This window comes from Capsicum annuum, chromosome 12 (genome assembly GCF_002878395.1).
Source record: "Capsicum annuum cultivar UCD-10X-F1 chromosome 12, UCD10Xv1.1, whole genome shotgun sequence".
NCBI classification, from domain to species: domain Eukaryota; kingdom Viridiplantae; phylum Streptophyta; class Magnoliopsida; order Solanales; family Solanaceae; genus Capsicum; species Capsicum annuum.
Window position 1 is genome coordinate 25,066,083 of NC_061122.1, and position 14,195 is coordinate 25,080,277.

General features: G+C 37.7%; 1 protein-coding gene across 1 annotated transcript; it reads left to right on the plus strand.

The window, feature by feature from the left end:
* Positions 1-6,818: 6,818 nt before the first annotated feature.
* LOC124889572 lies at positions 6,819-13,859 on the plus strand. Its single transcript, XM_047401525.1, has 5 exons — positions 6,819-6,848; positions 7,725-7,826; positions 12,778-13,110; positions 13,549-13,684; positions 13,723-13,859. Exons 1-5 carry the CDS (start codon positions 6,819-6,821, stop codon positions 13,857-13,859), a joined length of 738 nt encoding a protein of 245 aa, XP_047257481.1.
* Positions 13,860-14,195: the final 336 nt, after the last annotated feature.

A 14,195-nucleotide genomic window follows, 5' to 3' on the forward strand; every position in this document is an offset into this window, starting at 1 on the left:
CTCCTTTTATATGACTTTCTTCCCGGTTTGATAGTGCCTGGGTCAATATATGGAGGAGGTATTAATCTCCCCATAAGCTCTACTGGAACAACCCAAGATTCTTCAGGAGGCACCGGAGTAATATGCCCACTATATGCCATTTCATATTTTTCCACCGAATAATATTGAGAGGAGTGCTCGTAAACTTCAGGTCCATATTTATGGCTGTATTGAGCTTGAAGGGCTGCCATAGCATGTGGACAAGGTATTTTATCCAAGTCAAAAACTCTACACGTACAAGATATTGTTTGAAGATCGACCGTGGCAGCATCACCATGACCGGTGATACGGAATTTGTAATCTGCTATTTTATGAGAGAATAACCTATTCTCCAAATCGATGTTCGTTGATATTTTCTTTTCGATTTTGAGAATAAATAGGGTTTTTTTTTCTGGGAACTTGAACTGCACACACCTTTCGTTACAAAAATTGCTATATTTCTTACTTATTTTTTCAAACACAGCCTTGATGAGAAATTCTCTTTTATCGCCAAACAATGAATTCACCGATTTAGCTATATTTGATGTCATAATATTGTATCTATAGAAAATAATCACTTAGTACGACATCAAACTAAACTTGTAAATCAAACAAGACATTAAATTCATAAGAATGTACCTATTTACTGGACAGAACGCCTGGCTCTATCTCTCGAAACTGGCATGTGCAAGAAATTTTGCTATTATTTGATTGAAATGGTCTAAAAACCCCTCTCTACTATATGCTTTAGATGCTCTATAAAAAAAGGTGACAACCTTTTCATTGTGATAGTTGTTTCAAATGTTCTCTCCAAGATGCCTGATGCAACAACCAAAGTAAGCTGAAGTGAAGAAAAGTGGACCCATCTTTGGAATACTTGGATGCCTATCCGATACAAAACACAAATCTTCAATATCTTCGACGCAGCGTCGCAGTTGTTCAAAAAAAATCCATAAGAGGCATCACATTCCTTGTCCGCTACACAAAAAGTGATAGGAAAGATGTGATTCTCCGCATCCTGTGCCGCCGCTACTAGTAGAACTCTATTACACCTGCTTCTCAAGAAGGTACCGTCGACGGCTATGCTTTTTCTCAAATGTTGAAAACCTTGAATCCAAGCATCATAGGATACAGAAAAGTACTTGAACCTTCTGTTTTCATCCTAATGCAATGTTGTCTTACTTTCGGGATTTGTGGACTCAATCATGTAACGGTAAGCATCCAAGACTTCATACCCATGCTCGAGTGTTCCCCGAACCAGGTCCTTGGAAATCCTCATGGCCATATATACCTTCCAATAACTGATCAGGACACCCAAATCCGTAAGGAGTTGATTGGTCATAAGCCTTGTTGAAGGGCCTTTGCCATTGGGGAAACTACTCCTGAAATATTCACCGAGAACCTTTGCCGTGGCATGAGGATTTTGGCCCGAGATGTGCTCCGAACCACATGTGTGATGCTTTTCATGTTTATGAATGACAAATCTGTCAGAACTTGTGTACTTCACCGCTCTCAACCACCACTTACAGTTCAAATTAGCACATTTGAAGCAAAATACACTTCTTGAATTAATCACCTTCTTTATTCTGAAATCTTTTTTCACGCAAGAAATAAACAAAGTGTTAGATAGTTCATTCTTGTCCTTGAATGACATTCCAATAAAAAAGCCGATCCTGTCGTCTTGAAGATTTCCAGATTGTGTCGATTGAGAAGAACTGCACATCGTATTGGTCGCATCAACGGGCGTAGGTGTTTGATCATTATCTGGAATATTCATGTCTAGATCATCCAACCTATCATCAAAGAAGTCTTCTTTTTCTTATTCTTCTTCTTCTTCTACGTTCTAGTTCTCATTCTCTCTCGTCTTTTCAACCATGTACACCCTTAACACTGGCCTGGTGTAATCACTTAGATGAGAATGCAACCAAACCTGATCGGTTATCTTGAAAGGAAGTACCCTCTGATTTTCAAAGGAGCTGTGCATGTAGCTGATGGCGAATTCTTCCGATTGAAAATTTAGTCCACAAAATCTGATGATTAAGTTCACAAAATCATCATACGAAACATCACTTTGGACTGTCATAGCTATCGTCTCTAGCATTTCACCCTCCTTCCAATGCCATACATATCGATTGCTCTTCTCGACCCAATGACCATGGCAATCCACCCCTATTGTTATTAATCCCTCCATTAGTGGTACCTAAATAAAGTTATTTGTTAAAAAAAGTTGATAGTGATTTCATAGTGCCGTGAATGAATCCCAACAGATATGTTATCTGTTGCAACAGGTAAGTGATGAGTCGCAACAGATTCTTACCTGTTGGGATTCATGTAACGGGTCTAAATATCTGTTGCAACAGATGAATCACCTGTTGGAATTAATATTATAACTAAATCACCTTTGAAGCTGATTCCAACAGATGAGTGATAGTTGCAACTGATAATTAACCTGTTGCAACAGATGACTTACCTGATGCAACAGGTTATTAATCTGTTGTAACCTATGTTGGAATCGTGTTCAGGTTCTATTGCAATAGGTAACAAATCTGTTGCAACATATATGTCAAATGTTGCAACAGGTGAACCATCTGTTTAAACATGAATCCAACATATCAGTCTTCCTTTGAAACAGATGTCTCATCTGTCGCAACAGATAATTTATCTGTTTAAACAAATGGATTTTATGTTGGATTCATGATTGGGTTCTATCCATTGTTGGAAAACAACAACACAATAGCAGTTACGTAGATGACAAATTCAACTAAAAATCATAATTTGGCTTACCAACATCTCCTATGAAGTAATGCCAAAGTTGAAAGTAATGTTAGAAACAAAATTTGACCTAAGAAATTGGTCAAATAGCAACAGTAGCGGTAACAACAACAATAACAAATGGTCAACAAGAACAAGATAAAGATGATAATGAAGTAGAAGATGATGATAATGAAGCGGAAGATGATGAATGAAGCAGCAGGAACAATGAACAACAAAATCGCTAAGAGAGATAAATCAATAAAGGGTGAGAAGAGAGATAAAGGCGCCTTTTTTCCCCTCTGTTTTCCATTAAATAGGCTAACATTTGGATCAAAGTGTAAATTTAAAAACTTGTGGGTTATTTTCAAACTTCTCCAACTTTCTTAATCCATAATAAATTAATTGTCACCTCCACCTAATAATTAAGACTTATGTCACCTACACTTCATTTTAAAACTCTTTTGTCACCTTTGGCCCAAACCCCCTACATTCCAATCATTACTCTTTTTTTCATCTTATTTGAACTTTTATCTTACCTTTTTGTAGTAGCTCTACCCGTACCCTGCTTACTTTCCTGGTAGGTTTATTCTTTAAATTATTGATATATGACATTATGAAATAACGGAAAGGGATACAATCTATTCATTAAAACAATGTAGTATGCTATGATAAAATACGATAAGAGATATGATTAATATAGCTCATGTCCAGGAGACCAAGAAAGTAGGTAATAATGCGTAGAAAGTGGACAGGTATAAGTTGTGGTACTCAAAAATAAAAATGGAGTAGGAATCTTAGTAGATGAGATCTTAGGGAGAAAATGGTAGAAGTTAAGAGAGTCAACGATTGGAAGATGTCACCATGCATACGCACTACAAGCGGGATTGGACGAGGAGGAGAAGAAGATATTTTGGGAGGTTTTGGATGAGGTGGTGAAAAGTGTTCCAAACACCGAGAAGCTTTCATCCATTGGAGATTCCAATGGGCACATCGGGTCATTCTCGTGGGGTTATGATGATGTGCATGAAAACTTTGATTTTGAGGAGGAAAATGGAGAAGGGGCTCACTTTTGGATTTTGCTGGAGTCTTTCGATTGATGGTCGCATACAAGTTTCCCCAAGAAGGAGGAACACTTAGTTACCTTCTGTAGTTCGGTTGCCAAGACTCGGAACTTTGTCCTTAGGAGGGGTGTAGTGGTCTTTGCAAAGATTGTGAGGTTATACCAAGTGAGAATCTTTCAACCCAACATAAACTTTTGGTGATGGACTTAGAGATCAAGAAAGATAGAAAGACAAAAGGTGTAGATGCTCGGCTAAGGATTAAATGGGGTAGCTTGACTATGACCAGTGTCCTAGAGATAAGGGAGAAGTTGAAAGCTATAAGACCTTGGGAGAGTAGAGAGGATGTGGATAGTATATGGGATTACATAGAAAGACAGTTAGAGAGGTTTTAGGTGTCTTGAGAGGCCGGAAGGGGATTGGTGGTGGAATGGAGAAGTTAAAAGAAAGATAAAGGATAAGAAGGGGGCTTACGTGAAGTTGGTAGAGAGTAAGGACGAGGATGAGAAACGGAAGAATAAGGAGAAGTATAAGATAGCTAGAAAAGAGGCTAAGTTAGCGACTACGACAGCTAAAACAATAGCTTTCAAAAGTTTATATGCAATTTTAGATGATAAAGATGGGATAAGAACTTTTACATACTAGCCAAGGTTAGGGAGACGAGGAATCGGGACCTTAACCAAGTGAAGTGCATCAATGATGAAGACAACAAAGTATTGGTAGAGGAGATACCTATTAGGAGGAGATGAAAATCTTACTTCCATAACCTCCTTAACTAAGAGGCAGATGGGAGCATTGTGCTGGGTATTTGCTGCAACCAGAGAGGTGCTGCAACTATGATTATTGTAGGGGTATAAGGGTTGAGGAGGTTAAGGTTGCTATTCGTAGGATGCGTAGAGGTAGAGCGATTGGGCTAGATGAAATTCTGGTGGAGTTTTGGAAGAGCACAGACAGAGCTGATATGGAGAGGTTAGCGTAGTTGTTTAATATTATTCTTAGACGACGAAGATATCCAAAGCTTGGAGATGAAATACAATGAGTCCATTGTACCAAAATAACACTGACATTCAAAATTGCAATAATTATAGGGGTATCAACTTTGTAAGTCACACTATGAAGATTTGGGAAATGTGGTAGAGTTGAGGTTGCAGAGAAGCATGACTATTTTCTCAGTACAAATTTAAGCTAGAACGCTAAGGGTGACATTTAAAATTGCAATAATTATAGGGGTATCAATTTTTTAAGTCACACTATGAAGGTTTGGAAAATGTGGTGGAGTTGAGGTTGCAGAGAATCATGACTATTTTTGAGAATTAGTACAAATTCATGCTAGAACGCTCGACTACAGAAGTCATTCATCTCAAAATCTTTTACATACTCATAAATGGTACTATTTTGCTCAACTCTCACGTGTTCTGTTGCTTGAACTTCATTTACCAACTCATTTTAAATATGATGTTATCTTTCCGTATGAAATTATCCCTTTTTAGTTATATTAAAAATATTTTGAATGTGATGTTTCCATATGAAACTAGTCTTTCTTTCTCAAAAGGAAATATTTTTAGTTATACTAATATTTCTTCTACTAGGATGGATATATTATTCAAGTCAAATCTACATATTAAAATCCACAACTTGGTGCAAACTGTAGCACTTAAAATTGAAGGTTAACAATAAGTGCAGGATTTTCTTTTATAAGGACAGTATATATTTGAGCTTGACTGTGTTTATGAAGTTTCTAAAAGAAAACAATGTGAAAATTTTGAGTGTCCTTCGATACCTCTCTGAATTTTTCGTTGAAGGAACTCTTATTTCGTTATTCTGGTTATTGGGTTTCATCATTGATTAACCGATCTTACTCTGTAAATATGGGACACAGGAATTTACATATCTTGAACTCTTTAGATACTTATCTTATGATTATACATGTCATCCTGCAGGGTTCATATGAAATAAAAAAAATCTTTGAGGGAAGATTAATTATATCTAAAGAAGGTCAAGTGTAGCAAGACGGACACTTGACCATCTTAAGATATAATAAATCTTCCCTCAAATTAAGTCCAAGCAACATAGTTGGTGACTATATCCTTTGTTGGTTCATTTGGTCTTTTTATTGCACATCATGTTATTGGTAGTTTGGTCACAGCAGAGCCTATCTAGGTTCTTACTAGTTACTTCTTGTTTTTAAAAAATAAATTAAATTGACCCAGGCTTGGGCCTATTTTATTATAAACAGAAACAAGGAACAAGGTCTGGCCGGCCCAATAGTGAGCGACCCTAGTAAATAGCAGATAACATTTGACAGCAAATATGTAGAAGGTTCCAGATAGCCTTAATCCTTGTATGTGTCTCATCTCCTAGATTAAGAAAGAGACTCTTCACTTCTATACCATTGGTGGTCTGCAGACATATAAATTTTATTGGATTAAATTTATATAAAATTTGGATCTAATTCATGTTCATTTAGGTTAAATAATTAATTTTGGCTTTGTCAATAATTAAGTCGATTTTATTAAATTCAAGGCCAAGGTCCATTACTGCTTGAAGCCCAAACCCATGCCCCATGTTAGGGTGATTTGGCGTCTCCGTCAAATTCAATACCAACAAGATGACGCCACATGTCCAAATGATGTGGAAATCTCAGTCAAATTCATGAACCGATCAAAAACTGTCAAATGACCTGTTTCGGCCAATCACAAGCAATCTGGCCTACTCCCAACTACTATAAATAAGGGAGTTACATAACATTATAAGGACATTCTGAAAACATTTCTACTAGTATTGGAGCAACATGGGAAAATTTGTTTCGATCACCGGCTTTTGCACTCTTCATATCTCTGTTCTTCTGAGTTGAGTAGTAGCTCCGCCCCGATGTGCCTGTGTTGATCGATAGGTATCCCCTTTCTTGTGACTTCCTGTGTTATATCACCTTTAATAACTTTCTTTCCTTTTTCAAAACTCGAACAATGGGAGAATCCAACTGTGGAAATGGTGCTTCCCGATCTTCTCTTCCCTGCTGTATGAGATCCCAAATTTCAAGTAAGATCTCGTTCTGTGAGTAAAACACCCCTGTAATTTTCTGAAACTCTCTTTTGGTATTGAGTTCTTTGTACGCTCTCCATCTCTTCGGATGAACTTTTGTTGTCCTGAGCCCCAATGATTGACGATGTTGATAATGACTTTTCATACTGGTAGTAATTCCATATGAAACTAAAGTTTCTTTCTCAATAGGTAATCTTTTTAGTGAAACTAATATTCTTCAACGAGGATGAATGTAATATTCGAGTCATATCTACATATTAAAGTCCACAACTTGTGCAAAATGTATCGCGTAAAATTGAAGGTTAACATTAAGTGTAGAATTTTCTTTTATAAGGACAGTAAATATTTGATCTTGTCTGTGTTTATGAAGTTTCTAAAAGCAAACTATCTGAAAATTTGAGCGTCCTTCCATACCTCTCTAAATTTTTTTTGAAGGTACTCTTATGTTTCTATTTTGCTTATCGAGTGTCATCATTGGTTAACCGATCTTACTCTGTAAACATGGGATAAATAATTTACCTATCTTGAGCTCTTAAGATACTTATCTTATGATTATACACGTCATCCGGCAGGGATCATGTGAAATAAAAAATCTTTGAGGGAAGATTTATTTAATTTATTTTTTTTAAAACAAGAAGTAACTAGTAGGAACCTAGATAGGGTCTGCTGCAACCAGACGGCCAATAACTTGACTTGTACCAAAAAAACAAAATGAACCAACACAAGATATAGTCATGGACTATGTTGGTTGGACCTAATTTGAGGGAAGATTTATTATATCTAAAGATGGTCAAGTGTCCATGTTGCCGCACTTCACTATCTTCAGATATAATTAATGTTTCCTCAAATTAGGTCCGAGCAACATATTCGATGATTGTATCCTGTGTTGGTGCATCTGATGTTGTTATTACAGATCAAGTTACTGGTCCTCTGGTTGAAGAGGAGCGTATCCAGGTTCTTGCTATTTACTGCTTCTTTTAATAAAATAAATTAAATTGACCCAGAATTGGGTCGATTTTATTATAAACTAAGTTGCGCGAACTCTTCAATTTCAATGCCGCACCCATGTCGGATTCCTTAAAATTCACTAGTTTTGACGAATCCAACACGCACCCGTAGACATTATTGAAGAGTCCGAGCAACATAAATTATAAACAACATCAAAGAGGAACATGTTGGGTTCAATATGTATCAAAAAGGTGTGAATGGAAAATGGAAAGAAAAATTGTGGAAGAAAGGAGACACCAATTTAGAAGGTGTACTCCCAAAACTGGAAAGTTCACTAATTCTCCCACATTGGTGGGAGAAGGAAACTATGGAGCATTTTTAATAGAAAGCACTTACACCACATGCTAAGTGAGGCAAGAATTTGGATCGATCGATGAGATCTATCTTTTTCGACAAAGTTTATTTCACGTAAATTTAATCCAAATGCCAAAAGGAAAATGCATCAGTAATCCTCCGTTTATACATGCATACAGATTTCGAAACAGTACTTTTTGAAATGATACACTGCTTCAATGCAATTTTTCTATGAAATTATATGTCTGTTCAATGAACTGATGTTCTGTTTCGTGAACTGGTATGTCTGTTTGGAGAAGGACACGTTCTTTGGGTAAACAAACATGAATTTCCAGAAACATCACACCATTTAAGTGAACCAACGTCACCTTTTCGAAGAGGCATGTCACAGGCTATATAAACCTGCTTTTATTCACAGGTTTTGATATGAATTTTTCTACAATAAACTCTCTTCTTGTCTTTACAAATACTTTGTGTGATCAGTCAATCCGTTAAGTGAGTTAGACGATATTCTAATTGTTTGAGGTACCACTACAGTTGGTCTGTTTGGCCATTTTATCCTGGGAGGAAAATTCCGCAACCTCGAGTACAGTAAGGGGAATTATTTCCTTAAGGAAAGTCCGTGAATAGAACGGGTGCGCCCCAGGGAGACACACTGGGCCTTATAAAACCCTTATCAAGAAGATATTTGAGTTACTTTTTCAACTCCTTAAGTTCTGTGGGGGCATACGATACGGAGGAATAGAAATAGGTGTATTAGGGAAAAGATTAATTCCAAATTCTATCTCTCTATCAGGAGGTACCCCGGGGAGATCTTCCAGGAAAACATTAGAAAACTCATTGACAACACTAAGAGAGTGAATAGTTAGAGTCTCAGACTTAGTGTCCTTAACTTGGACTAAATGATAGATACAACCCTTGGATATCAATTTCCTAGCTTTAAGATAGGATATGAAATGACTTTTAGGAGATACAGAATTTTCAGACCACTCAAAGACTGGCTCATTGGGAAGCTGAAACTTGACTACCTGGGTACGACAGTCTATAGATGATAACAAAAGTGAAGCCAATCCATACCCAGAATAAAAGTAAAATCAACCATGTCTAGCTCAATCAAATCTGCAAATATGACCCTGTTAATAACAGTAATAGAACACTTCTTATATACTTGCTTAGCAACAAAAGATTCACCCACTGGTGTAGAAACTAGAAAAGGCTCGAAAATCTTTTCAACACTAATTTCAAAATTCACAGCCACTAATGGAGTCACATAAGAAAGACTTGACCTAGGGTCCATCAACACATACACATGAAAATGAAATACACGAAACATACCAGTAACAACATCTAGTGAATCCTCCTGCTCGTGGCAGGGTGGTATAGCATAAAAGTGATTCTGGCGCTGACCACCTACAGTACTAGATGAGGCGCCTTAAGGAGGAGTAGGATGAACTACAAAGGCTAGAGAACTAATAGCCTGACTCTGGGGACGAACATCGCGACTCTCCTGTTTAGCATAAGGGAAATTCCTAAACTTGTGGCCCAACTTACCGCAACCAAAACAACCCCTTTGACCGACTAAGCACTCATCGGGATGGTCTCTACTGCACTTCGGACATGGGGGAGGACAAGGTTTGCTACTCACACTATCCTGGGACCTGGACATAGTAGGCCTACTACCCTTCTCCGTCCTAATTCTGAATGTAGGAGTACTGGCTGTTGAAGGCACTAGCACAAGAAAACGGCTCTGGAACTGAGGGAGGATCCCTCTAGAAAATCTAGTCTGACTATAACCCTATTTCTCTGATCTAATTCTCTTATTCCCTCTCTCTCTCTCTTCTTCACTTTGTCCTCTTTAATCTGCTGAGCATGAATCATTAGTCTTGAAAGGTCCATGTCCCTATTAAGCATAGCAGATCTACCCTCTTTCACAACATAACCAGATACACCGGCCAATAACTTACTCATACTAGTTCTAGAATCAGCCATCATACTGGGAGCATACTTAGATAATTGGTTAAACTTATGGCAATACTCCTTAACTGTCAAGGGGCCCTGTCTCAAGTTCATAAATTCTTCTAATTTTGCTTCCCTCAACTCTGGGGGAAAAAATCTGTCTAAGAAGGAATCTTGGAATAATTGCCAAGTCACAGGAGTATCATTCTCCCCTCTACTCTTCCTCCACATCTCCACCCAATCATAAGCAACATCTTTTATTCGATAGGGAGCCAATTCAACACTCTCCTCCTCCATCACGTGCATAATCTAAGTGATCTTTCTCACTTTATCTAAATACATTTGTGGGTCTTCACCTACTTTTGACCCAAAGAACTCAGGTGGATTCATTCGCATAAATTCACGAACCTGGGCTGCAGTAGAATTATTTTCTTGTGGAGGTGGAACAGTAACCTAGGTGTTAGCTTGGGCGTTGGTGGTGACCGCCTGGGCTAGCGCACGAAAAGCTGCTCGAAATTCAGCATAGCAAATAGTATCACCTAAAGGATCAATGGGTTGAGGTCGTTCGTTGTTTCTGCGCGCTCTATGAGGAGGCATTTTCTGTCATAAGAGAGCACGAATTAACAGCAGAAAGAAACAGCTATAGGCACGATAGACTCTTGAAAGAAAGAAAAAACTTTTCCTAATACGTCCCATAGCCTCTTGCTCATAGATGTAGCGCGCTACACACCGATGATCAAGACTCTACATAACGCGGCTTGTCAGACTTCCTAGGATTCCTAGAACCTTAGGATTTTATACCAAGATTGTAACGCCCCAAGAACCTATCCCGAGACGTCACATGATGCTCAAGGCCACATGTGGCCTCAAGATAACCTTCTAAGCCTGTCATCACTTTGAGAACTCATTATAGCGCAAATCATGATAAGATAAAGAGGAATAACTATGTGATGAACATACTGAAACACGAGGTAATACTGCCCTGTACAAACAAAATACTGAAATCTCTGTACACGCTGGTACACTAGTTTGACAAAGCCTCTACTACATAGGACCGAGGAGCCATTGGGACAGATCCCCAACTGACTCATACTGAACTGAAAGTAAACAACCATCTATTAACAAGACAAAATCGGAGACACAGGTCCTCGAACTATGAGGACTCACCAACTACAAAAATGTAGATGAAGGTACTCAAAGATCACTGTCACTGTTGAGACTGAGCACCTGAACCTATATCATGATGAAATATAGAATACAAAAGAGTATGAGAGTCAGTACTTGACGGACCCCTTGACGGTCCATCAACTTTTTGATGGTCCACCATCTTGGCCATCACATGGTGATCAGGAATATGGGTCACTGCCTTGGCTTAAAGGGACACTTAACAGTCCACCAAGGACCTGACGGTCCGCCAGGTCGACCGTCAGACCTGGGCGATCCGATATCGCTGAGTAAAACGGTTATAACTCCCTCGTCCAAAGTCGGATTTTAATGAAATTGGTATCGATGGAAATCTTATTCAATGACATACATGAAAAAAAGTATAAATTATAGAAATACAATATGGTTTAAACATCAATTACTTTGGAAGTCATACATATCCACTCAATAGACAGATTTAGGCTTAAGAAACGATCGAGATATTATAGTAGTATTCTGAAAATACTAGGTATTTTCTGTCTTGTGGTGACAGGAAAAATGTCAAGCGATAGTCAAATGCAAGATGCGGCAACGTCTGTGGGGGAAACTAATATTGCCACATCAAGTCCCACAAATGCTCCGCCTACAATGGCACTGGCGGAGAAGCCCAAAAAATTTGCGGGCATTGACTTTAAACGATAACAGCAAAAGATGTTCTTTTACCTCACCACTTTGTGTCTATAATGGTTTACTACCGAATACGCTCCTGAGGTGCCCGAGGAAAACTTGGACAAAAAGCGTTTCGTAATTGTAGAAGCTTGGAAACATTCAGACTTCCTTTGCAGGAATTATATTCTGAGTGGTCTCCAAGACGACCTCTACAATATCTACAGTAGAACTAAGACATCGAAGAAATTGTGGGGGAAACTTGAATGAAAATATAAAACAAAGGATGTGGGAATTAAGAAATTCCTTGTTGCACATTCCTGGACTTTAAAATGATAGATAGCAAATCAGTTGTCTCTCAAGTGCAGGAGTTGCAAGTCATCATACATGATCTCCTAGCAGAAGGTATATCTTTGGAAAATACCTTAGTTGAACAAATTTAAAAAGTTCTTAATACTCACATAAACTGTTTTGTTGGTTTTATTGTGATGCATTTCAAGTAGCAGCAATAGTTGAGAAGCTACCATATTTGTGGAAAGACTTCAAAAACTACTTGAAGCATAAACGCAAGGAGATTACTGCCGAAGATCTTATTGTCCGACTGCGTATTGAAGAGGACAATAAAGCTACCGAGAGAAGGTAAAATGGGAATTCTACAATTAATGAAGCACATATTGTAGAAGATGACCAAAACAATTCTAAGAAAAGAAAGAAAGCTGAACAAGGAAACAATCAACCCAAGAAGAAATTCAAGGGAAAATGGTTCAATTGTGGAAAGATTGGCAACAAGTCCACGGATTGTCATGCCCTGAAGAAAGGCAAGAAGAAAGATCAAGCAAATATGATTGAATCCAACAAAGAATGCAATGATCTGTGTGCTATGTTCTCAGAATGCAACTTGGTGGGGAATCCTCATGAATGGTGGATGGATTCTGGTGCCACCCACCATGTATGTGACAACAAAGAGTTATTTTCGTTATTCACTCTGGCTCAAGTAGAAGAAATGATCTACATTGATAACTCCGCTACTGCTAAGGTAGAAGGAACAGGAAAAATATGCTTGAAAATGACTTCAGGAAAGGTCTTGACACTTAACAATGTCTTTTATGTTCTGGAGTTACGTAGGAATTTAATTTCTGTTTCACTTCTAGACAAGAACGGATTCAAATGTGTAACCATTTCTGGAAAAATTGTAATTAGCAAAGGAAAAATGTATGTAGGAAAAGACTATCTGACAGAAGGCCTTTATAAGATGAATGTAATGACTGTTGAAATAAATAAAAGTTCAAATTCTTCTTATTTGCTTGAGTCTTATGATTTATGGCATGAACGTTTAGGCCATGTTAATTACAAAACATTACGAAAACTGATTAACTTAGAAGTTTTGCCAAACTTTGAGTGCAATAAATCAAAGTGTCAAACGTGTGTAGAATCAAAGTATGCAAAGCATCCTTATAAGTCCGTTGAAAGGAATTCCAATCCTTTACACTTAGTGCACACTGATATTTGTGATATGAAGTCAACACCATTACATGGTGGGAAAAAGTATTTCATAACTTTTGTTGATGATTGCACTAGATATTGTTATGTCTATTTGATAAATAGTAAGGATGAAGCAATAGATGTATTTAGACAATATAAAACTGAAGTTGAAAATCAGTTAGATAAAAAGATAAAAATGATAAAAAGTGATAGGGGCGGAGAATATGAATCTCCATTCTCCAAAATATGTGTAGAGAATGGAATCATCCATCAAACTAAGGCCCCGTATTCACCTCAATCTAATGGAATCGTGGAAAGGAAAAACCAAACTTTGAAGGAAATGATGAATGTCTTGCTTATAAGTTCTGGTTTACCGCAAAACTTATAAGGGGAGGATATCCTTACAGCCAATTGTATACTCAACAGAGTTCTCCATAGTAAGACACAATCAATTCCTTATGAAAAATGGAAAGGAAGGAACCCCAACTTGAAATATTTCAAAGTGTGGGGGGGGGGGTCTAGCAAAGGTCCAAGTTCCTATGCCCAAAAGGGTTAAGATAGGACCTAAGATGGTGGGCTGTTGTTTATAGGATATGCTAAAAGCAGTAAAGCATGTCGATTTTGGGTTCATAAATCCGAACATCTGGATATTAATAAAAATATGGGAATTGAATCAGACAATGCTAAATTCTTTGAAAACATTTATCCGTATAAAATTAGACATGAACAGTCTAGTGGAGGATTTAAACGACCTCAAGATGAACCAAGTGAGAA